General features: G+C 42.8%; 1 protein-coding gene across 1 annotated transcript in view; it reads right to left on the bottom strand.

Annotated features, from left to right (window-relative positions):
• The window catches only part of LOC104565623 (N-deacetylase and N-sulfotransferase 4), an 80,293-nt gene that overhangs the window by 5,514 nt on the left and 50,989 nt on the right, over positions 1 to 23,790 (bottom strand). The window contains exons 6-11 of the mRNA XM_088523980.1: positions 9,226 to 9,408; positions 7,616 to 7,712; positions 5,675 to 5,798; positions 3,616 to 3,790; positions 2,459 to 2,629; positions 374 to 483 (exon numbers count right to left, since the gene is read on the bottom strand). Of these exons, the coding sequence (XP_088380106.1) occupies positions 374 to 483; positions 2,459 to 2,629; positions 3,616 to 3,790; positions 5,675 to 5,798; positions 7,616 to 7,712; positions 9,226 to 9,408 (860 nt within the window). The remainder of the gene's footprint in view (positions 1 to 373; positions 484 to 2,458; positions 2,630 to 3,615; positions 3,791 to 5,674; positions 5,799 to 7,615; positions 7,713 to 9,225; positions 9,409 to 23,790) is intronic.

Genomic DNA, 23,790 nt, shown 5'->3' with positions numbered 1-23,790 from the left:
AAAGGGAAATTCACTGTATTTTTGGAGGAGACCACAAGCAGTTTTTGCAGGTAGTAAAGCCTAGGCCAAAATGGATTGCAATGAGCCTAATGCAAAATACAGAGTGGTCATTTGTTCCATACATTGGGTGACAAAGAACTTGCACAAAACCAGAAGTATTATGCTGTCATACAATTATTCTGCAACTTATTGTATGCATGCGAGGTAAGGGAAGTCGTGACTCAACCCTCCTCCCCAAAACTCTGCTTAGTGTTGCAAAGCTGTCATTCTCGTAATGGGGGGTTTTCTGGCTTTTTATTAATGACCATTGCTCTCAGGAGGAGGGGATGTGCAGTGTGGTCTTAGAGGGCAGATATTACAGGCACAGACTCACGTTAGAGCTTCAGAGTAATTGTAATGAGGAGAGACGCCAAGAAACTTCTGCACTTCATCCATCACAGTAGCCGGGTCACTTCTGAGCTGCTGTCCATCAATGATTAGCAACTGTGGGGATAAATATGGTACCCATTTAGAGAAAGGATGAGGACGAACAAAAGAATGGCATTATTTCCCTCTTGTGACCTTTCTAGTGACTGCAGGGCTTTAAATTAAAATGTCATTTTGTGCCATGCTGGAACAATCGTGTGACTGAACTTCTTTTCAGATTTACTTTTGTACTAGAATATGTTGGATCTGTATAGGTGGGCATCTTGTAATTCCTCGTGCATACACTGCTCAAGCAGAAGAATTCAAGACTCTCAAGCTAAACCTGACTCAAAGAACTCTGAGAAAAAGAGATAAGGAAAGAAATTTAAAGCACTGCAGAGGTTACAATGTATTCATAAAAAAATCTGGCATGAAATAAGAAAAATAATAGAAAGCTCATACATATCTTGGAATTAAATGCTCAAAAGTAATAGGAGGTAATTTATCTGAGAATTACCACCAGACTATCAAATGTATAAACCTGAAAAAATTATTAGCAAAGGGTTCTCTTTTTTTTTTCCTCTTTGTTTTTAATTAGAGAGTGATGTGATATAAAGGTACCTTGATTTCCACAAGCAAATGCTAAGTGTAGGTATCGAGAGCCTACTAGAGTGCCAAATAGTATTACTAATACTAACTCTTCTGGAGGGATGCCTTTTATATTTATTATGAAGGCTTATTATTAATTATTAAGTTTTTGAGTGCCCAGGCTTAGTGGATGTACATTACTGAGTGCACATTAGTAAGCACCAGGAGTGCACTCGCTGCGTGCACCTTATTAGGATTGAGTGCATTTTGTTGTGTATCTTGTAAAATTAATCACTACAACTATGGAACACGGGTGGGAACCGGCTTACACGGGATATGTCACTGCGCTCCCGCGTGCGGAATCGGAGGGCTGCCCAGCGCAAAGGCAGCTCCGGCGCCCCGGCCGCCCGGTCCGGGTGCTCAGCACCCCTGGCTCCGGAGCAGGGGCTGCCCGTGGGGCTGGCCAGAGGATGTGCCCCATCCCCACGTGCCCGCCTGCTCAGAGATACTGCTCCGTCCCTGTCTATGGAGGAGCCAAAGGGCCAGAGGTTAAAAAAGGAAGTAAAAGACTGTGGTTTCACTGGAAATGCACAAAAAAGAAAACTGAGGACAGCAAAAGGCAGAGCTTACATTTCCTCTTGTTCTTCCAGGACCTTGACTAACCAAGCAACACTCAGTGCTACCTGCTTTCAGAAAATCCTGGCCCACAAAGCGCAATCTATCTCAGGAGATTTGGCTCTGCTCACTAAATATCCCTTTTATATCTTTTTCTCACCATAGGGAGAGGTATAAGCTGGACTACAGAGCACAGACACAGGGCTGCTTTGGCATATGTTCTGTGGCATGAAGGCGTTGGCCTTAGGTATCTATGTGGAAATAAACATCGTGTAATAGCAGGAAGGTTCTCTAGGTCTTGGTGTTTATGTAATTTGTTATGGAAAAGATTCTGAAAGGCAACTCGATGAAACATCAGAAGGAAGATGGGGCAGAAGGAGGGATGTCTGCTCCAGTACTGAGAAAGGCTAATTCTGTATCAGGATCAAACAAATGTGACATTTTCTATGAAAAGGAATGAGTGGGAGAAAGGGATGAAATATCTTTTAGAGAAAGCCTGGCGTGTTTTAAATGAATTTGTCAAACCTTCCCACAAGGTCTTTTGCTGCAGCTGCTCCTTTCAGGGGACCTAGCAGCCTTGACAGCCTTGGTTAGTCCCAGCAGGGAAGCCAAAAGCCCTGGATCAAGCCCAGGTAGCCACAGTTTATAGTGTTTTCACGCTGTATCTTTTCCCTCAGAAGACAGAAAAGCCTACACGCGCCTGACAACCACTTTGATCTTTGACAAATCTGCATTTTCCAGCAGTCACGTACTGCATTGGGAATTACCCCACAACCCCTAACGATATGACTGGATCCACTGAACATTCCCAAGGGTCGGCGCACGTGGTGAAATGCCAGGTGGGCATTACCTGTGAGGCCGGGTAGTGCGCCAGCCACCTTTCGATGTGGATGGCGTACCAGCCCGGGGTCAGGCAGCGCTTCTGCAGGGTCCTTATCTCGGAGGGCGCCCAGTGGCCTGACGTGATCACCTCGTAGAAATTGAACTTGAGAGCAGCGGGGTCCTCGTGGGATCGCTGGTGCTGATGGAAGACAAGGAGACACACGTCACGGAGACCCGGGCGACTAAGCCGTGAGCAAAGAGCAAGGATCAAGGGAAGTGCTCCTGCTTTCCACGGAGAGCAAAAACATGTCTCGTCAGCGCCTCCTTTCCCAGGGCCTCCTGCTTCTCAGGGTATGCGGGTATGCTACCTCTACCACACTGGACAATGGCTGCTGGCTTTCATGCACGTGTAATACCATTTCTCCCATAAAGAGGACACTTTGTCTGGGCACTCCAGAGGGAGCCAAATGAAAATTACACATGAACTCATTTTCCTGCACTGCTCAGGCAGCTGTATTCCCACAGCGCACAGGCCCTCAGCAGGCCCCGTGTGGATGGGGCTGGCGGAGGCTGCGCTCGCACAAGCAGCCCAGCTGCAGCCCCAGAGCAAGCCCGCAGCTCCCACCCAGCTTCCTTCCTCGCTGAACTCTTACTGACAGCACCAGAAATACTGCTCTTGGTGCCTGATGCAGTATTTTTCACGTGGCTCTGTTTTAACACTGTCTTTCCTCTTTTATATAACTGCACCTCACACTGCATATGTGTTTCTGTGCCTCTTGAGAAAGTGCATCGACTCTCTTTGGAAAGGTGTGGGCTCAGTAAGAGACAAGGAGTATCCTAGCATTTCCTAGGAAAACCTACAGGCCTTTTTTTTTGTTCCTAAACAAACTACTACTCTTCCTACTCTTCAGATGTGTGGTTTTATTTTTATTTTTTTTATTTTGGAACCTCTCAGAAACTTGAGAGGATTGTCATGCAGGGGCTGTTCCTTAGAACTGTGAAGCCTGGATGACATATCTGCTGGTCAGTCACAGAAAAGAGCTCTGGTTTCCCTTGGGTATCTCTCTGGGTGAGCAGCAGTGCTAGCCCACCATGAAGTGCTCAAGGGCACTAATGCACATTGGTGTTGGTCACTAATCCCTGATGCTGATTTCCCTGCCCGTTTCTTGAAGGCAAGATCCATACCTGGTACCAGGAGTACGCCCGGTCAGACGGGTCGATGAGGATGGTGATGATCTTGGCCTTGGGGATGAGGGAAGCAGCTCTTCTAGGCGCTTCCTCCGAATGGAAATAGTTGGCGCTTTTCTCGAAGAGCAAGTCGGTGGTGACATTGGAGGGAGCGGGGAAGAAATCCATGTACCTGGGAGAGAGGAAGAAAACAATTAGAAACAGCAATACAAAGAAAAAAAAGAGTGGGAGGAGAGCACATATCTGTGTGTTTTCTCTCTGGAAAGGGGAATTTTCAGAGGTAATTCTTTAGAAGCAAAAATAACTTTCTCAGCTCACTCCAAAACTGGAATAGGAGGAAAAGAGCACAGCTTTTAGCTGGGGCTGGTAATAACAGACACCTCCATGAAGTCAGGTAATTAAGTTTCCTTTTTCGATGGGTGGACTTTTTGCTGGTAACTTGGATGTCAGGGGGAAGCCTCTCATCAGTTTGGAGTGAGCTCAGTTTTAGCTGTAGAAAAAATGGAGAAAGCTTCTAGATGTCAAATGCTTCATTTCAACATCTCAAAATATTACATTTAACAACTGAGAAATCTTTTGGACTTTTTCAGAATGAGAGTTTTCAATTTTGTCCTTGAATGGTCTTTCTCATTTATAATTCAATGAGAGTAAAAGTAAGTAAAATGGGAGATTCAGTCAAAAGGTTTAAGAATTTAAATGAAGCAAAATGTGAAATTGCTCTGGAGGTGGCTTTTTGGTTCCCTGAGCATTGCTGGGAGCTCCAAGAAATTCCAGTTTTATTGTGACCAGTTGTTTCCGTATACTTTTCTGCGGAAACAAAGTACGTGTGGTCTCCCTCCACACATACGATCCCAGCAGCATTCAAAGCTGTGGGCCAGCCTGAGTGCAGTGTGGCAGCAGGGGTCTTGGGGAGGTCTGTCTCTTCCCCTGCATCTCCTCTGCATAAAGGGACATTTTCTGCCTTGAAAGAGAGAAGCCACAGCAAAAACCTCTCTCTCTGCCAGAGTTATTTATGGGAGAAAGGGACTGCAAATGCTCCAGCCACCCACGGCCTCTGCTCGTCCTGTTGCTCCTTCTCCTTGCTAGCACACCTGTACAGATATGTGCTCTTTAGGAGGCCCCTGTTAAGGCAAGCTGGGGATGCCAATCTAGGGCTATCGTGTACGTGAATTAGAGGGGCATCTCTGGCCTTGCAGTATTCCCAAATCCTGGCAGCTCTCAGCAGCGAGCAGGGAGTGCACCCACTGAACAAGCAGGCAGCCCCTTTGTGCATGCCCCAGATGACCGCTCGAGTCAGACCCAGAGCCATGTGAGCCCTATTTCTTTACACTATATGAAAAATAAATGCGAGGCATTTATTTCTCCTTATTGTTTGTGACACTTTGACTCTAGAAGCTGGTCTTGCAGCTGCAGCGATTGTCTGCTATTATCAGCTAGTTTCGTGGGGTCTGGATGCTCTCCATGCACAGGCAGGGAAAGCAGTCCGAGATTACTCTTTTTTTCTGTACAATGTGATGTTTGTCTTATAGCTTGGTTTTTACACAGGATGAGAACAGCTGTTCCCTGGAGGAACAGAGCCCTTACAAAAGGCTTTCCCCAGCAAAAACAGTAAGAGCAATGTTTAAAAATCGTAACAGGAATATCAGCTAAAAATCTTTATGGACAGTTTGTTTTTTTTTTCTTCTAAAGAGCAGACTTTTACTTCATGAAAAGATCCATTTTAAGAAAAAAAGTATAACTCATCATCTCTCTTGAACTGATACAGCTATGAAAAGACTAGAGGTTATATTTAGCATGAAGACAGACATCACAACTGAGCTTGCTGTTGTATTCATTTGCTAAAAAATACAGAAATTGTTACTGTAACATCTAAACAAAATTAAGGACTTGATTAAAAGTCCCATTGTTGTGAAGGAGTTTCTCACTCTCATTAGTAACACCAAGCATAACGAATTCATCTAGTAATTATGCAGCTGTCTTACATACTTCTGTAATTGCTCCATTGTGATTTAGCATCTATTAATGAGGAAGACTTCATTTTTGTTTCTCTTCTTACCAGTCAATTCCTTTGTGATAGTTGTTTCCATTGAAGAACTGAACTTCTTCAAAAGTTTTGGGGCTAGGGAGATTACTGATGATGGAAGGATGCATCAGAAGAAATAGATAAAGTGCTGTTGTTCCTACAATGACAAAAAGAGATGCCATTAGGAAATGGAAAAAAAAAAGACTTTATTCATTTAAGCAAGTATTTCTGAATCAAGGCACACGTAGATAAACTGGAAAATGGAAGAGATCATCTTTCTAAGAAAACTGCCTGTTGCTGAGAGGTGCTTTCGGAGAGAGCTGGGAATGAGCAGGGACCTCCCCTGCGCTCACTGAACTCTGCACATTCCCAAACTCCGCTCTCCGTGCAGCGAGGATGCTGCGGTTGATGATACTGCTCGCTTGGCTGCGTATTTAGCCAGGATGGATTTGGGCCAGAACGTGTTACTTTTTAATCTATATGCTGCCAGAGCTTTTCAAGTGTACTCAGTGTGGGAATAGGCTCCTGTTGCTCCCAACACTGTACTTTTGTTCTCTGTTTTTCCTGGGGGTAAAACTATTCCAAGTGACATTGTATATTAAAGTGCCAACGAACCTGTGTGTAGTAAGTATATTTTGAAATGACAATAACAATAATTTTCTGTTACTTCTTTGATAAAAACTACTGAACTGATAGATGATGTTAAATGAAATTGCAGGAGAACGTATCTTTAAAATTGCTCTTCAGTGATTTTATGCTATGCAAAATACCACCAGACTGTAAATCAAGAACTCCTGTCTCTTTGTTACTGTCATATAATTTCTATATAATCTTGGATCAGTCTTTTATTTCTCTGCCTCAGCATCTACTTTCTGTGCATTGTCAATAACAATGGCTATCTTGGGGGTGGGAATATGTGGCTTCATTTAAATAATGTCCCGAGACCTCCAGAGAGGCCTGTAAGGTGATGTGTTTACTTGCAATTAGGGTCTCAAATGATGTAGAGATAATTTGTCAAAGCATACGAACAACAAATTTAACTCGGGGCCCCATGACAGCACATATTTTTTGCACTGCTTTCTGGTGTGGACTCTCCTCATCGGAGGACTAAACTCGGCAGTGGATGTAGGTGGATGTGCTACCTGGCTACCCGGCTGCTGTACAACCCTTTGCCTTTTCTGCTCTCCCAAACCTGTGCCTGCTGGCTTTGAAAGTGAAAAAAACCCATTCTGACAGAAACCGTCAGCGAGGCAGCTTAATTCTGTTTGTTATTCTGATCTACAGCGTCTTTTCGGTGCCTGAGAAAGTAGTTACTGTAAAATTATCCCTTAAGTAGGTGTATGCAAAGGCTGCTCGTTACCTGCCCTTGGCTTCCCATGTTTCCAGTCGCCCTGCTTCCCTCTCGCTGCAGGGAATTTGGCACCTCTACTGCCAGTGAAACCCAGCCTTGGAGGGGCTGTGAGCACAAAGCCCGTAGTTTAATACTGTTTAAATCTCTGCTTTAAATATGGATGAACCTGAGGGGAATTTCACCCTGTTTTCACGATAAAATCTAGAATGACAGGAGAACTTGCAGAATCTCACTGCAAGGAGAGCTCCCCTAAAATGGCGAGCTACCTCTTCTTGCTGAAAAGAAGTCAGCCAAACATGTCACCAAAATAACCTGTCTTCACATATTTCGAAGCATCTTCCCCTACAGGGAGCAGAGCCTGCTGTGCAGTTTTAATGCTTTCCTGCTTGATGATGTGATGCATCCAGCGAGGGCTGCAGTGGCAGAGCAAGGCAGCGCAATGCCACCACAGGAGCACTTGTCCCCGTCTTTGGGCCGTGCAGGAGCCGGTTGCTCGCAGGTACCGGCAATGCGTGATGGCTATAGCTGGGAGCTGCCTTCAGCGTACAGGAGACAAATACACGTGGGCAGGCCTAGGGGGTGCTACCAGCGTGCGCAGGCTTCAAAAATGTGTAGTTTCCTACCTGTTTTCTGGGGTCCTATGACAAGGAACTTGGGTAGGTGGTCACAAGTTTTATCTCTGGACCAAATGTCTCTGTGTCGCTTATCGTCACATGGGTTCTGAAGGAGAAAAGAAAACAAATGCTCAGGCGAGCCAGGGAAACCCCTGGTGTACTGCACGCCTGCTGGTCACTGCAGGCTCCAGTTGCTATACGCCAATGCCAGAGCATTATGCTTAACAGTCAGATCCCAGATTTCCTCCCAGGAGCTTATTCTCGAGAGCTGGGTCCATGGAAGCGCTTACATTTTGGCACACCCTGGAGCGCTTTGCTGCACAGGGACCACGCTGCCCGGCTTGGAGGGCTGCCGGGGAGGGCAGCTGTGGGAGCTGCACAGTTGTGCACGTCTCAGGAGGAGCAGTGTCACACTGCAGACCCTGCGAGGCTCCAGTGTTCCCTCCTCTGTGCTAGCCCGGCTCTTTCCCCCAGCTCGGAGTCCTCAGGCAGATACTTGGCCATAGGCACCTGCGTACGCACCTGGGCAGTCCCTCTGGTGGGAACTGAGTACGGATATCGTGGCTTTGCATGACTGAGAATTACGTTTAGTCATTAAAAAAAGGCGGAGGCGGGGAAGGAGAAAAAGATTAAAACATCGATTTAATCAGTCTTTCAGTTGAGGTTAAAATGGAAACCTCTGTTTGAATAGCTTCAAGGCATTACTTTCTTAGGTGACAAAATGTTTTCAGATATATGGTGCTTAGTGCCAATTTTGTTTACATAAGAATCCAAAAAGAAGGACAAAATAGAAATGTGAGATACTACTCATCTCCTTATCTTTCTACTACCTATGAATAGAAAATAAAAATGTGTGAACAAAAATCCCCATAGAAAAGGTCAGGATTGACCATTCCTTAAGACAGGTATCATATGGATCCTGCTTTTGCATAGTATTTGCTGCCAATGGAAGATAAAGTTTGCCAGTGAATAACGGTAACAAAATAACATGGAGAAAAGTATGGGAATCAAGGCAGCTCCACTAAACTCAATGGAAATGTCTTGGATTCCCACTTCTTTTGCATCCGGGCCAAAAGCAATAGGGGAAATTTCTGCTCCTTTTTCCCAGTGTAAGCCTGAAATAGCTTCACGGATCACCACAGTGTCACTCTGGATTTATGTCCGCACAGCTAAAGGCACAACGTGGCACATCATACCCTGAACAAGAGAGGAACCAGGTAGGTATGGCAATGATTTGAAAATCACACTACAAGCAGCCTGTTGTGCACTGGAAGTGGAAAACAGTCATTTGTATGCTGTGCAGAAGCCCTCTCGCAGGCTGGAAACAGCCGCCCACCCGGCCTGCCGCACTCGCGCTCCCGGCCCTGCCGCATCCCCTTCCCTGGCTGTCCAACGGGAGGGCAATTGGATGCTTTTAATGTGCCTGATATTGGCTGAGGGGAAGCCAGCCCATTTCTAGATGAAAGCCTGTGAAGAAAATCCAAATAATTTGAAAAGTCATGTAGAAAAAGAATAAAACATTTTAATGTGAAGAGAGCATTTTTTCCCCCTGTCCCGAGAAAAGGCTCTGTTTTCAGCCCAGGCACTGCAGCCGAGGGGGCGCCGGGGATGCGCGTTACCTGCCAGAGAGGGTCTGTCTGCTCAGGGAAGAGCTCGAAGTACTTGTGCGCCAGCTGCAGCGGCGGCAGCGTCCGCAGCTGCAGGTTGGTCGAGCTCCTCACAAAGTTGGCCAGGTTGGCAAAGGTATAGAGCCCCAGGCGGTCGTTCCCGTAGTTGGACAAGTGGGTCATGAAGACGCTGATCTGGGAGAGGCAAGAGAGCTTGTTCAGGAGCGGGACGTGGGCAGGCGGCAGCGTCGGCCCGGCTCCGGGGCCGCCCTGGGCCTGGGGAGGACCTGGCGAGGCCTCGCGTCCTCACGCACGAGCAGCAGCAGATGCTAAACCAGCCCCACTTCTAAGCTCCCTGACGGCTGTGGTCAGTCCTTGTTTTCCCCCACCCTTTCCCCCACGTTTCTGAGGATTTTTGCCATGGCCCCACGTGTGGAACTACCACTCGCTTTTGAGACGGCAGCACTGTAGGTAGATAAGGAAGTCCAAAAACAGAAAACTTCTGAGCCTTTATGAAAAATGATATCTCAGCTAAATATCACTGTCATTGATTTCCCCTTAAAGGCAATATAACTTCTTTCTATTTATCAGCCTTATTGTATTTCTTCTTTACATGGTCACTGCTTTGTAGATCTCGTCTTCTCATTCAGGGAGATAAAGAGAAGAATATGTACAGACAGTGTGAGGAATGTATTTCCCAGGGTTTTCTCTATATGAGGCTATCAAGCTCAAGTCCAGTGCCGCAAATGCCTGGTTTATCTGTGTATTGCCATTATTTGGCTTTTTGAGGGCACTTTCAAAGTGAGATTTTTTACTCAACTGCTCTGCTCCATGAAGTGGCTGCAGCTGGGAGACCCACTGACAGGACAGTTTAATTGCACAGTTATCAAGAAATAACAACATAGCAGTAACTAAACAGCGTGCATACTTTTTTTCCCTGTCACGGCTCTGAAGTAACCCGTCAGTAATATGCAACCTAGTTGCAGAAAGTCCAGATTAACTTATGTGACAACAGCAGTTAAGTGAAAAGGTATGCCCAGTAGCGCACTTAATAAAGGTATCATGCTTGGAGATGGCCCCAGTATGAAAGAAAAAAAAAAGAGAGCTACAGTGCTGCTTGTAGCAAACTACAGAACAGGATGGTGAGAAGTTTAGCATTTTGTTATTCTGCCTTCATGCAGTCTCAGGCTAGCAAAGGAAAATAAAGTGCCAGCAGCTGGTGAACTCAGTGGTCACTTGGTAAAAATATTGCATCCACGGATGTCAGGAGTTTTGCTCTTCCCAGGTCCCATGCATCTATCCCAGCTATGAGCTATGCAGATTTTTTTTTTGATCAAAAAATCCCACAAGGACAGTATTGCCTTATGTGAGAAGGGCTCCTTCACTCAAAGCTAAAAATATCTCCCTATCAGGGGGATTTATTGGTGACCTTTATTGACAGTGTCCTCTCATGCTACACCGAAGCCCAGAAGAACCGTAAAATAACACAGGAGCAGAGCCGGATCTGTCATAACTAGGTGAAATGGTGCCAAGCAGCAAGCATGGGCACCTGACAGACCGGATGCTCAGGATGAAGACAGTATATTTTGCATTTTTTTCATATAGCCAGTTAACATGAGCACATTGAGCACTCTGTATCTCAAGCCATGGGAGAGCTTGGTGCCTCAAGCACACTGTATGAGGGAGCCACTGCCAGCCTGCTGGGCCAGCGGCTCTCCTGGCCAGCAGGCCGAGGCTTGCAGGGCATCAGCCCAATGTCTGCCAGGGCCACAGGTGATCTGCTTGCCTTGCAGCTGGATATCCCCAACCAGGAGAGTCTCTTTTAGGAAGATTAGGAAGGGGAATGGGCAGCTGTGGGCACTCAGCATCAAGTGCTTATATTGCAGTGTGATGGGAAGAGGCAATTTTACTGCCAGAGGCTGGGGGTATGTGTGGGCTCCTGCTCTGGGACCTGTAGCTGGGCATGGGTGTCCTGCGTGCTGGGAGTGTGTGGAGGTCAGTGTGCTTTCTCTCTGTGGTGTTGGGCTTTTGAGTTTGGGCTGCGTTCCCTCAGTGTTTGAATTGAGCAAAGTGGGAGTGTTGAGATGGGTGCTGTTGCAATGGAATGCTTGAGGCTGTGGGTGTCCCTCTCAGCACTCTGTGCATCCTGGGGATGTTGAGGGCCTCCTAGAGCAAATTGCTTTTCCTCCCTTAGAAGCAAATTTGTTCTTTAGTATGTTGCTGCTTTGTGGTGCTTGAGTTCTAGGGGAGCAAAGTGCTGCTGCTGAAACACTGTGCTTATAGTGAGATATGGTTTTGGCTGTTCAAAATAGCCACAGCAGAAAAAGTTGCAGGCTTTCTGTTTATACCCTCTTGCTCTGCCAATGTGTCACTTCTTTTTTCTTTAAAAAAAAAAAAAAAAAAAAAAATTAGCCCACAATGTTTAAAAACATGTCCATTAGTCTGTTTAATCATTTATAAGGCTTTTAGAACTTCTATAAGGTAAAGATGGATGCAAGTTAGGAAAAAGTGTCCCTTATGACTCATCTGCAGCTTGTTTGCACTACACCCACTTATTCCACAAAAGGTAACTTATCCTTCATTTTTATTCTGAGACTCCTTTGAGCAAAGATTGGCAACTACTCAAGATGTTTTTCTTCCCCCCCACCCATGAGCTGGACTTTGTAGCCTTCAATGCCTCTATGTTTTATGGTTGAAAAGTGTTTGACATAACCGGAGCAGGCATTAAAATTGCCCTACATTGTGTGTGTCTATATGTGCTAACTTGGAAGCTTATAAGCAAGGTAGAGAAACTTCTTTGGTTTCTCGGTCTGATTTTTTTTTTTTTAAATCAACACTTCTATTCTGGTTTTGATACCTGCTTATAAAAATGTGACAAGTGTTTCCTGTACACTGTTTAAAAATGAGAAAATGAATAAGTAAATCCTTAAGAAATGTTGGTAGTGAACATCATCTTGTCCCTGAAGTATTTTTCTGTTCTTGGTAAGTGCCAAGGAGTTTGTCAGTGCCAGATAATATTGTTCCAGTAAATAAAATGTAGGTAAGTAAATCTACTTACTCTTTCTGCTCTTTAACTTTGACCTTGGATAAGATTTTTTTAAATGTAAAAGCATGTCTATATGAGAGAGATTAGGTCATCTTCATTTAAGAACTTAATTAGAGAGCTGCCTAATCCAAACATTCATTTGATCATTCTTCATGGAGTCAAAAAGATCTTGGCTAGGTCTCTTGACTTTTTTTGCCCCTTGGGTCTTATTTGAAGAGTGGGAAAAATAGTGTGTTGTATATAGTACAAAAGCATATTTAATTTTCTGCCCCTTCTATCCGAATCAACTGAGATAAAAGGAGATGGGTATTAGGTGTTTGTTCTTACAGCACGGGTGTTGACAGAAGTGCATTTAGCTGCTGCTGAGCAGTGAAGATGCCCAAGAAACTGCAGCTGCCTGTAGAGGTGCTGCATTTTGCAAGGCCAGGTGCTGCTTTTTGGGGGGTGGCAGGGCCCTGCCTGGGGCAGGCTCTGGCAGCCTTGTGCTGGGCCTGGGCTTAGCTCGCTCAAGCCGTGTGTTATGTGCAAGCCCTGGTTTTGGCCCTTTCACTGTGGTCACTGACATCTTGAGCGGCTGAAGTGGGGGGGAAATGCTGAAGGGTTAGGTATGAAAACTTTATTTGAATTCCTCTCTCCCTTCAAAATCTCTCTGCTTTCCCTCATCTGATCCTGCTTGCTGCCTCCCATCCCTATCACTTTACCTTCTCTGCCATTGGGACCTTTTTGTTATAGAGGTATTTGCTATTACTATTTTTATCTCCTCATCTTATTGTATGAGGATAAGAAACAACTACAACTTTTCAGCTGTGGATTTCAAAAGATCTTAAGTGCTGAGATTTGTATTTTGCTAGTGAGGAGCCTGGGGCATGGAGGGCTGGTGTGATATGCAGGAGATAAATCGTGAGGCTGATTAAAGATTTGGAAAGTCAGATAACCTCTGATCCACCCTAGCATCCACTAGACAAAGCTGGCACTGAAGTATCTAGAAGAGGAGAATAGCTACTAACATCAGTTAAAAGGGGAAGAAATATCTATATGAAGAGACTCCTTATCCAAGTAACTAATTCCTGGGGATGGCGCTTCAAAGTCAATGGGATTTTCATTAAATCTTCTAGGGAGAAGTAAGTTGGCCTCTTTTCTTCATCTCCAAGAGAAATAAAACCTTAAGTGTTAAGGCTCGAAGCTATAAGCATGAACTGGCTTTGTATTTTTACAAATACATTTATATTAAAAAATCTGATAGACAAAATCCTACTTTTTATTCAATGCTGCAACTATTCAAATTTTTGGAAGAGCAAATGCCAGCCTATTTCTCCTGGTTCCTGCTACCCGCTTTTTATTAGTGTTACAAATAGGTGCATGGTGGTCTATAATTTCCCTACTCCCAAAAGGAAGGAAGAGGAGAAGGGGTGGGACTGGATTTTTCAGGCCACCTGCAGTTGATGTGCCTTGCAGGCTGGTGAATTATGTAAACTGCTTCCCCCTTCAGCTGGGTGGGCAGAGGGAAGGAAAAGTGGGTATTTCATCCAATAGAAGCTGCATCCTCAGTCTGCTTATTTACTGGTTTCCTTGCTTTCAAGTCATAATATTTGGTTAGTGAAGTATTAACAAACTCAAAGTGCTGTGACCTGAGCCAGCTGGGCATGGAAGTGGAGGCCTTGCAGAGCTGAGCAGCAGGAATGCGGGTAGCTCTGCGGAGCTCCTCAGTGCTGGGTCTAAGGGCACTGCTTGCACCTACTGCCAGGCTGGCTGGGGCCCCACTTTATGCTCTGGTTCATGTCTGGGGTGGGCTTAAAAATCAGATGCATTATCCACTGGCCAGCTCCGTGTGTACAGTCTGTATATGCATTTGTGTGCTTCTGTATGCTTCTGTACATGTAAATGAACTCTGCAGCAAGCCAAACTTTTAAATTAAAGGGCTTGTTTTTAAAATTACTGTAAAATCATTTCATAATAGATCTACTCCAAAGTGTCCAAAAACTGCTTTCTGTACTCAGTTACGGTTGTGCATTTGGAGAAAATGTATAACTATGCATGCATAGTAAAAGTTTATTTCTTTTTGTAAATATAAATCTCGGTAGAGCCTTAACTAAAGCACTCACAACTACATTATAGTATACCTGACTGATTAACATGCAAAGACAGGCATTTTTTTATTTTAACAATTCTTAGTTTAATTTAGTAATATGCGGAATGAGAGTGAGAGTAATTGCTGCATTGCCCTATAGAAGCATTTTGTAAAGCTAATGAAGCCTTTCCAGTAGGCTTATGTGCAACAATATTGTGTTATTATGTATTTGTAAAGTGCTGGGTGAAGGCTTCAGTTTATATTGCTGTGTCTAATGGTGATTAGATTTAGTTGCACCTATTAACTCTCCATTAACGATGTACTCTTGCTAAACACAATGTAGCTCAAGATATCCTAAATGTCAGAGGAGCAGCTCTTTACAGTGGTGTAGCTGGAGATGGGCATTAGTAGGTGAATTGTGAATGTGATGTCAGATATATGCAGCTATACTAATAACTGCATAGCCTCAGCTATAGGAATCCTGCTGTGCCAGTTTGGCTTTGGATTTGCATCCTAGTGTACACACTGCTGCTCTGTGCTGCTCCTGTGCTAAGTGCAATTCTGGCATCTCCCTGGAAAAACACTACTGCGAAGCTCCCTGCTGGCTTTGGGCTCCTTTTCTTGCCTGCAGCCCTGCGATGCCACTTTGCTGTCTGGCGACATGAAGAAAGCGCCTCTCACCTTGTGGCCAGAACTGCACCCTCATTGCCACCCAACACCTGCAGTGTCCAAATCCCCTGGGGACCCAGCTGGTCTGCAGCACTGTGCTTAGCTCCCGTGGTGAGGAGCGGGAGGAAGGCTTTACCCATGGACCTGTGAAGTGCACGGGCATGGAGGGGGGACCCCTTGCTGGCCAGCTCCCATCCTGGGACTTGGCTGTAGCTCCAGCCCTGGAAATCCTCTCCTGCAGCTGGGAAATGCCCCAGTCCTGCAGTGCAGGATGGGGAGAAATACTGAAGTCCAGCAGGATTTTCGTAATGGTGGGGTGACCCACACTAGCAGTAGCTGTGAAAACCCTATCTGGGCCTTAGCTAGGATTTCTGAGGCTTAAATGCATCAGAATAAGAGACCATGAGGAGACCAAATATCCTGAAGGTAAAACTGTGCAGTGTCCTTCAAAAAATGAGACATTAAGCTTTTAAAATCCCATCTTTTGTATATATGTTTACTGCTAGACTTATGCTAAAAATCATTCAACTTTGGGAGTGCAGGAATACTTTACATCTCATTTGAGAGCATTTATCTCTGGAAGACTGAGGATAATGATCACATCCTCTGCTATATAAATTCCTCCAGCCCTATAGAAATCTGCACAGCTCTCCCTTGTGCAGGAGCTGAGGCGAAGGTTGCCTCCAGTGTGTTGTTGAAAGCCCATGTTTCCTCACCACTGACATTCTTCTATCTGTACTTTTAATTTTATTTAAAATCTGCACAAAACTTCTGATTTTTCCTACCAAATAGTATATGTCCCTGTTCTAGAACTAAAAGACCCTGGGAAAAGGGTCTATTGGTGTTCAAGCACAACCCAACCTCCCTTGTTGGTCTTGCTGGGCCCCCTCAAAGAGGGTTCTCCAATATTGACAATCAAATATTGGTTGGTAGTCTTATTATTTACTTATGCTGATATTTAGAAAAGTGCCTATTTATTGATCCAGCACTTGCAACGAAAAAAACAATTGCAAAACTTATACATAAATGATGTGATCCAAGTCATCCTCTCAGCCACTCAATAATTAAATAGGACTTGTTGCCTTTGGTGTCCTTGGCTTTGGCTCAGCATCCTGCCCCAAGCCATGATGGAAAATCACAGAGTGGGGATGGTCTTTGCATGTGGATGTTACCCCCTTAAGGGGAACTTGACATTTGCTATCTTTGTGCAATATCTCTATCTTTTTCTCTGACATCTGTGATACTTAGATAAAACTTAACAAGAAAGGAAGACTCTTCCTTTTCTGTAAAATTAGTGTGAGGCTCATGAGGCATGGGGAAAGGGATGGCATAGGCTACTATATTTATACACAAAGAGGATGCTTATTTTCTGCCCTTCTCCTACAAAAATGTTTCCTTGCAAAATGGGTTTTGCTCTTTTTCCATTGTGCTCAAAAAAATGCTCTACAGTTGCTCCACGAACAGACTCTCATAATTGGATCTAGATGGAAGCAAGTTGTATTTCTGAATGTGTAAATGGGATGTCATGGCTGAGAAATGCAAAACTGTCAAGTGTCCATTTACTAATACCAAGTAGCTCCATGCTAGGCTGACCAGAGAAATACCTCCTGCAATTTCAAGTGTTTCATATATTTCACATCCTGGCAGCTTCCTATTACAGATTACAGATTTTTCTTGTACCTTATGAGCCAGAGCCCCATTCACTGATAATGAATCTGAGGTGCTGGGGCCCTTCATGCAGCTGCTTGTGAGGGAACATGGAAAGGAAGGGGGAAGCCAGCTGTCTGTGTTGACAAAGCACTAATTTTAATAATGACAAATTGTTTTTCTAGGATTCAGCACTATTCATATTCATGACTGTTCTGCTACTGAAGCAAGTCATTTATATGCCTGAAAACTGTACTTTTACCCTATTTCCACTCTGCACATCTTTATTTTTGACATTCTTGACAGGATAATCAAATATTTTCCAATTTGATATCTCTAAAGAAAGCAAAGAAGGCAGTATTTGGAAAGAAATTTTTGGCTTTGAGGGGAAAGATTTTGACCAGCATTTTATTTCCCATGCCCATAGTCATTTGCCATTGTGAATCAATGATAGTATAAACTTTTGAGAGAGCTATAGAAATATCTTGGTGTATTTATGTTTTAACATTTACTTTTCAAAAAGGAAAAATCATTTCTCATTTACCCAAGAAAGTTTTCTCCTTTTTCATTGTTTACTTGCTATGATTAAACATTCTTTCCTATCAACACAACTCCTGTACCTTGCACTTATCACTCTAAGAATAAAATATCAATGTTTGCTTTTATTTTCTAGTATCTACCTCATCCTCAGCTTTTAAACAAAGGCTAAATCATGACCACACTTCAATACAGTAACTATTTCCCAGGTTGGATGTGTATTTGATACCTCTGAAGCTTGTGGTCCTAAACAAAGGATCACTTTCAATTTTTTAAAAAAATATTTTAAGACCTGCTATCAGAGCCTGCAAAAGAAGACTGTTTCTTTTGATGACCTTAAAATCAATGTATAGCAGCATTAGAGAGGAAAAAGTAAATAGCTATTTATTTTTGTTTGTGCATTTATCACCCTTGTGTAATGCTGGTCAGTATATCTAATTATGGCCAAATTTTAATAAGCTCTGTGCAAATATGATGTTACCATCTAATCTGTAGGTACTACCAAGCCTTTCCAAAAATCTAGAGCAATTCAATCTTCCTACTATAAGAGAATACCTATATTTCTAGGTGAAAAAAATGAGATACATGATTTTTATTTATCTGTTTTCTCATGGAAAACAGTTAATATAAATCTCAAACAGTTTAGGTTTGAGAACAAACCCAATTTCAAATTACCAGATATGGATGCTGTTGTCTCAGGCCAGATTTGTATCCAGTAGTTTCTGACAACATGACAAAAGTATTACCAAATGAGCAGCCTTGAAGTCTCCAGATAATCTGGATTTCAGATTTTGAAGATCATCAAAGGAGCCTGTACAGCTATCAATAACTCATTTCATCAGCCACATGCTTTGCACACTCCTTAACTTCCATCCAGCCACAACAGAACACGGATTAAGGCTGTCAGCTTCCTTAGTTATAACCCTCTGTAGATAAAAATCAGCCCACTTTCACTTACTTCGTACCAATTAATAATTTGGGTGTTCCTTGTCATCAATTTGATACTATTTTTTTTCCTACCCTCACTGACTACAGTAAATTGAAGTTCTGACTATCAGTGAGCTAATATAACAATAATTTTCTTTATGTCATGATATTGTGCTGATTGCACAGCAGTGGGAGGGTCTGCCTGGGTTGGTGGGTGAGTGATGCCTCTGGCCAGTCTCCCTCTGTGGTCCCTTGCAGTGCCTGTGCAGGGCTGCAAGCCTTGTATACATCACAGCTTAAGAAACTTGCAGAATAATTCTCAATAATGTTGTGCTGTGTATGCACAAAACAGTTCTAGGTTTGGCAGTGATGTGATGGCAGCCCTGACCATGGAGTTTTTCCTCAAACAGTGCTTCTGAGATGTGAGCCCAGCCTCTAGCTGTGCCTTTGGACCAGCCTTGTGGGCAGCCTGCAGGCCGGCTGGCTTCTGCCTTCACTAGGCTTTCCCCCACGTTGGGCATCATTTCCAGGGAAGGGCCAGCTTTGCCCTCTATTTGTGTGTGGTTGCTTCTAAATGCCTGATAACTAAGTCACAGTATGTTTTAGTAGCATGCAGGCATTGCAGATAAACCAGGAGGAATGGGTGTTTAGTGTAGGTTACATGTTTTTCCAGCAGAAGTAATTACTTTTTCAGAATTTTCAAAATGTCTTAAGGGGGCTCTTATTTGAGTGAGTGGAAAATAGACACAGAAATTTTCTTCCTGCTTGATTTGCTTAACAGAAGTAAACTCTTTTTTCAGTGCTTTGCTTGATATTTAGTTTTTTAATGTCACACCTCAGTTAAATAGATTCCAGCAGACATGATATGTAATTGTTTGTTCTGTCCATGTAATACCTGTGTGGTTGAGGTCCCTAGATCACTAGGGTGACAGCAGCAGCAGGCAAGCTGCCAAATAACTAAGAGCAGTGGTAGTAAATATCCGTGGACACTGAATGCCACGGAATGGCACGTACTGCATTGCTCAAAACTCATTTGCAGCATGTGCAGGTTTATCAATACACCTGACTCTATAGTCTCTAGGCATGTGTAGCGGATCACCTGAAAGCATCTCATAAAATTTCCAACTTTAATGACCCAGGGTTAAGATTTTTTTGTCATCCTGCACCCTGGATATGGTCCGGAATACACAGCAGTTCCCAGGGAAGGGAATATTGCTGTGTAGAAAAACTAATTCTGAAATGAACTTGGAATTTTTTAGGGATAGAAGCTTAGAAGGGAGAACTTGCTTTAACTATCACTGCAGGTTGTTGGCTGTGTTTAGGCTGTCCTGTTTGGCACCTGGCAGTTTCAATTTGGCAAGAGGAAGCTCAGTATTTCCCAGGTCACAGCCCAATGCAGTATGTTATGGGGCCAGTGGTCCTGACAGCTTGGGTAAAACCATGGTAAGTTCAGTAGCACCTGTCTGTTTCAGATATGTTTTTTCCTCTCCATTTACTTTCTCAGAGTTGAATGCCATCCTTCAAGCTGGCCCAATTCTGGGAGAAATATGGTCATATATCTACCAATGATCAAAGTGATCCTTAGTTTGGATAAGCATCCATAAATGTGACTGTTTCTGATGTTTCTCCTGAGACAGATGTGCTAAGTAAGATCTGTCTCTAATTGTGTTTTAAATGATGCAAAGAATTATGTCTATCATCACTAATGTGGCACTTCAGTCTCCAGGTAGAGGAGGCCTGAATCTCTCAGAACAATACTGACGTTCGCTATGAAATTATTGCACAAGACCCAACACAGCACATAAATAGTTGGAGAACAGCTATAAATCACCCCGTTTAAACTAGGGCCTCATACAACCCCTGATTAAGTATTTTCACCAGAATACTTTTCTTCAAACTGCAAAGGAAGAAATGTCAGGCAAGCTGAGGTAAACTGGAGATCCAGGAGATTTATCATTTGTTTTCATAACTCTTCCACTGTCATGTTGCTATTCTTGCAGTTTTATGAAGAGCTGACTACTCTGTTATAGAGAATTCATAAATGGTGATTAATTAATCCATTTTGGAGGCCTACTCTGAGCAAATAAACCTCAGTTAATTTAATTCTCCACTCCTGGTTTCAGAGAAAAATATTTTCAGTTCACTAGAGGATATAATATTCTCAAAACAGCCACTTTCCAATTAATTTTGAATGGCAAACATAGCAGGGAAATTTTGTTCTTGTCCATTTACCTCTATTAAGGATTCATTTTCAATAATCACAGAATTCAGAGTCAGCTCATTTTTACCTTAAAGGTTTGCTCCTGACACTTTAATAAATTACTGTATGGTATGTGCTTGAAGGTAGCAGATTCTTTTTCTTTTTACCCAATAACTGTCTTGTTGACACAGTCGTTCATTACTGTTTCTGCCATCACCTGACTTGCTAGGAAATAATATTGATAAAGTATTGCAATACATGGTGGAGGGTGCATAAAGAAGAAATATGTTATGAAAGAGAGCAGAAGGAAGGATTATGTGTTACCCTCAAAATACTTTCTTCATGCTCTGTGTTAATTGCTAAATATGCTGCTGCTGAAGGCTTGAGTTTCCACAGGGTAGTATCTTCTTGTACCACCTCTCCTCAGCTGGGGTGGTCATGTGGGATGAAGGAAAAGAATGATTAAAAATTTCAGAAGCCTAAGCAAGTATGAAATAGATTAGTCATCCAACTCCAGGTGTTGGATTAAAAGTGGCTTCAACTTTTATTTTTGTACTATAATTTCTATCATGTTATCAGTGCTTGCAGGATTGTTGTTACAGAAGGAAGCATCTTGGGGAGAGGTGATTGTGCTCTGGGTATCTCTGTACTGAAAGGCAGTAAACTGCAAAGGAACCCGCATGCTGCTTACTGAACCTCGTACATGCTGAGCAGAAAGAAAACCAAAACTGTAGTTTACTATGCTAGATATGCAGAGCATATATATTTTCTTTATTCATAAAGAAGCGATATCACTCTTGGTCTCTTCCTCAGGCAAAAGCTATTAACCTTTTGCAGTTATATTGCTGGCACTGTCTTGTACAGGCAGCTCTGACCAGGATGTCCCAAAAGGTTAATTTAACGCTTAACCTCTGGCTTAAGCGTCTGGCCACACACTGGAACTTCACTCTGTCCTTCCTTCGTATGGGAAGGGGTCTTTACGTTGTCTGTGCAGGACAATGGATACTTCCTTGAGGGAGGATAAGGCTCTACTTTGTAAAATTTGTTATATTTCTGGTTAAAATTAGTAAAAGTGATATAGTTGGTTAATAATAAAGCTCCTTTTACTTTGGTAGAATTAATGTATGTCACTTCTCATGTCCAAGAGCAACACACCTCTCCCTATAGGCAGCAGCTGGCTAATTATTGCCCAACCACTATTGCCCTTTTTGCCTGGGGGAAGGTGGTTTGTTCGCCTTTTCCTTTCCTTGAGATACACAGAGATGTTGTATTCACAAGGCCCATATTAGAATGGCATTATGAATTACTTTTGAACTGCAGTCTATTTCCTACGATGCCCAAGGTTACTTTTTATTCTTTCTACAGCTATGCTCAAAGAAACAAAGCAAATAAAAAGAAAAATATTATTAATGCTCAAGATGTTTCATAATAACACTCCCAGATCTCTTGTGGAAAGCATAAATTAACCCCTCTCCGCATCTACTTTTAATATGCTGAAGCAATAACGTGTGATTCTCATCTGTTTTTGTGATGAGCGAGATCAAATGCAAAGAACAAAATGTTCCAAGTAGGCACATGTGGGACATGCCACATCGTGGTCTGACAGACTGGAAATGAACAATAACCCTTTAGCTACAGTGAGATTTTTAAAAGCGCAAATGCATTTAAGTGGCCTTGAAAATTAAAAGCATCCCATGACACTTGCAAAGAATTTGCCTATCTCTGCAGTATGTGATCGCATTTTGTTCAGTTAGAATAATGATGCACTTTATTACAGACTGGCTGTAGCTCCTTCTGATTTGAGTTACCTTTCAATCACAAGCCCGATATCACTCTCTATAATTAAATTCCCACAAAAGAAACTAACCTGAGATCCACCTGCCACCTTTCTTAGGTTAAAGCTTCTTCAGTGTGTTTAACTGAAGTAGAAAGAAGAGTTTAAAATTAGTGTTTAAGTCTTCCTTTTTCTACTTTTTTAAACCTTACTTGCCATCAGTTGTGACTGTTTTTTTGGCTTTGAAAACAAACCTTTCTGCACAAGATATGAGTGTGTCTATAGATACTTTTCAATGATGTGGCTGTCTGAAAAACACAGTGGCCACTGCAAGTCCTCATGGAAGGAGGCAGTGGAAGGCTGGATCAAGTACTTTGCAAGAGCAAGTAAAAAGAACAGTTAACTCAAAAGTAATGTGTGCAAGAAGGTAAAAAGTAAGACAAAAAGAAAAACAGGAAGCTGTCTCATGAATGAGGTCACTGAATGCAGGGAACTGCCTGCTGTTTTGTGGAAATCCATTGAGGAATATCTGACCTTCTTGGTTCAGGCTGCAGAAAATCTTGATTTATTACTCAGCCACGATCAGGACAGGGACAGAAATGTTTGAGGTGGCGGGTTCAGACACCTTTCCACTTTGTACAAACTTTTCCATTCTTTGAATTTAACTGAAAGTTGGGTTGCTGGAAACTTTGTCCTTGCACATATAGCAGGTGTGCCCTTCTGTTTTAAGATTAAGTTGATGTTGGCTCTCAGGGGAACTCCTGGCTGTGACACTGAAACAGGGTGCGAGCTGAGCAGAAAGCAGAAGGGAGAGCGGAGAAGCCATATCTCATGTCTGGTAGGTGGACGGAACAAGGAGACACCAATTGCACCAGGCTGTGGCAAGTAAATCCAATTAACTGACCATTAAACCAAACAAATACGTTTTGCTGGGTCTTCTCAAAACCTGGTATTTTTGCTTTGCTGTTTGTTTTGAGGTACCTTTTGTGTTGCCTCTTGCTAGCTTAATAAAAAGCTCTCTGGTTTGAAGGTTTTTGAGAAATGATCATCCTGTTCTTGTTTGTAAGAGTTGATCATATTTAAGACTATATTTATTAGCTTATCTTCCTTGTTAAACATTTATGATCATTCTTTATTGTCTGTGAATTGGGGGAGTAAAGAGAGGCGGACTAGAAAACAAATTCCTCAAGACCTTGAAGATACTGAAGATGTGATATATATCACAGTCTGTAACTGTGTGCTTTAAATATGTCAGGTCATTTCTCAGAAGACTGAATGAAGACCAATGGTCAGGGCACATAAAGTGAACCCACTTATTTTTGAGCCTGACATAGATGTAGAAAATCCGTAGAAAATTTAAACTCTAAGGAAGTTCTTCAAATTGCCCTGTGAGAAACCTATTATTTTATTGTTGAAGCATTTTAGTTTAAGAACTGTATATTATGAAAACTTTTTTCAGTTAAAACTTTTAAATTTATTTTTAATCTAAGCGCTTTACATATTTTTAAGCAAAGAAGTAAATTTGATCTGCTTATACCATTTTTCCATTCTGCCTCATGCTATTGTTTTTATTCATAATAGCAGATGATAGATGTGCCCATGATACTTAGAAAATGTATTATTCTGACAGGCACATCACAGCTTTCATAGCAAAGCTCTTTCAAAAGGAAGAAGGAATCTTATTGCAGATGGGTCCTAAGGCCAATTAA

Source organism: Tinamus guttatus, unplaced genomic scaffold (genome assembly GCF_059628265.1).
Source record: "Tinamus guttatus ecotype Peru unplaced genomic scaffold, ASM5962826v1 Tinamus_guttatus_pri_ptg000202l, whole genome shotgun sequence".
In the NCBI taxonomy this organism is placed as follows: Eukaryota; Metazoa; Chordata; class Aves; order Tinamiformes; family Tinamidae; genus Tinamus; species Tinamus guttatus.
Note: the sequence above shows the minus strand (reverse complement) of the source record. Positions and strands in the feature narration are given on the sequence as shown.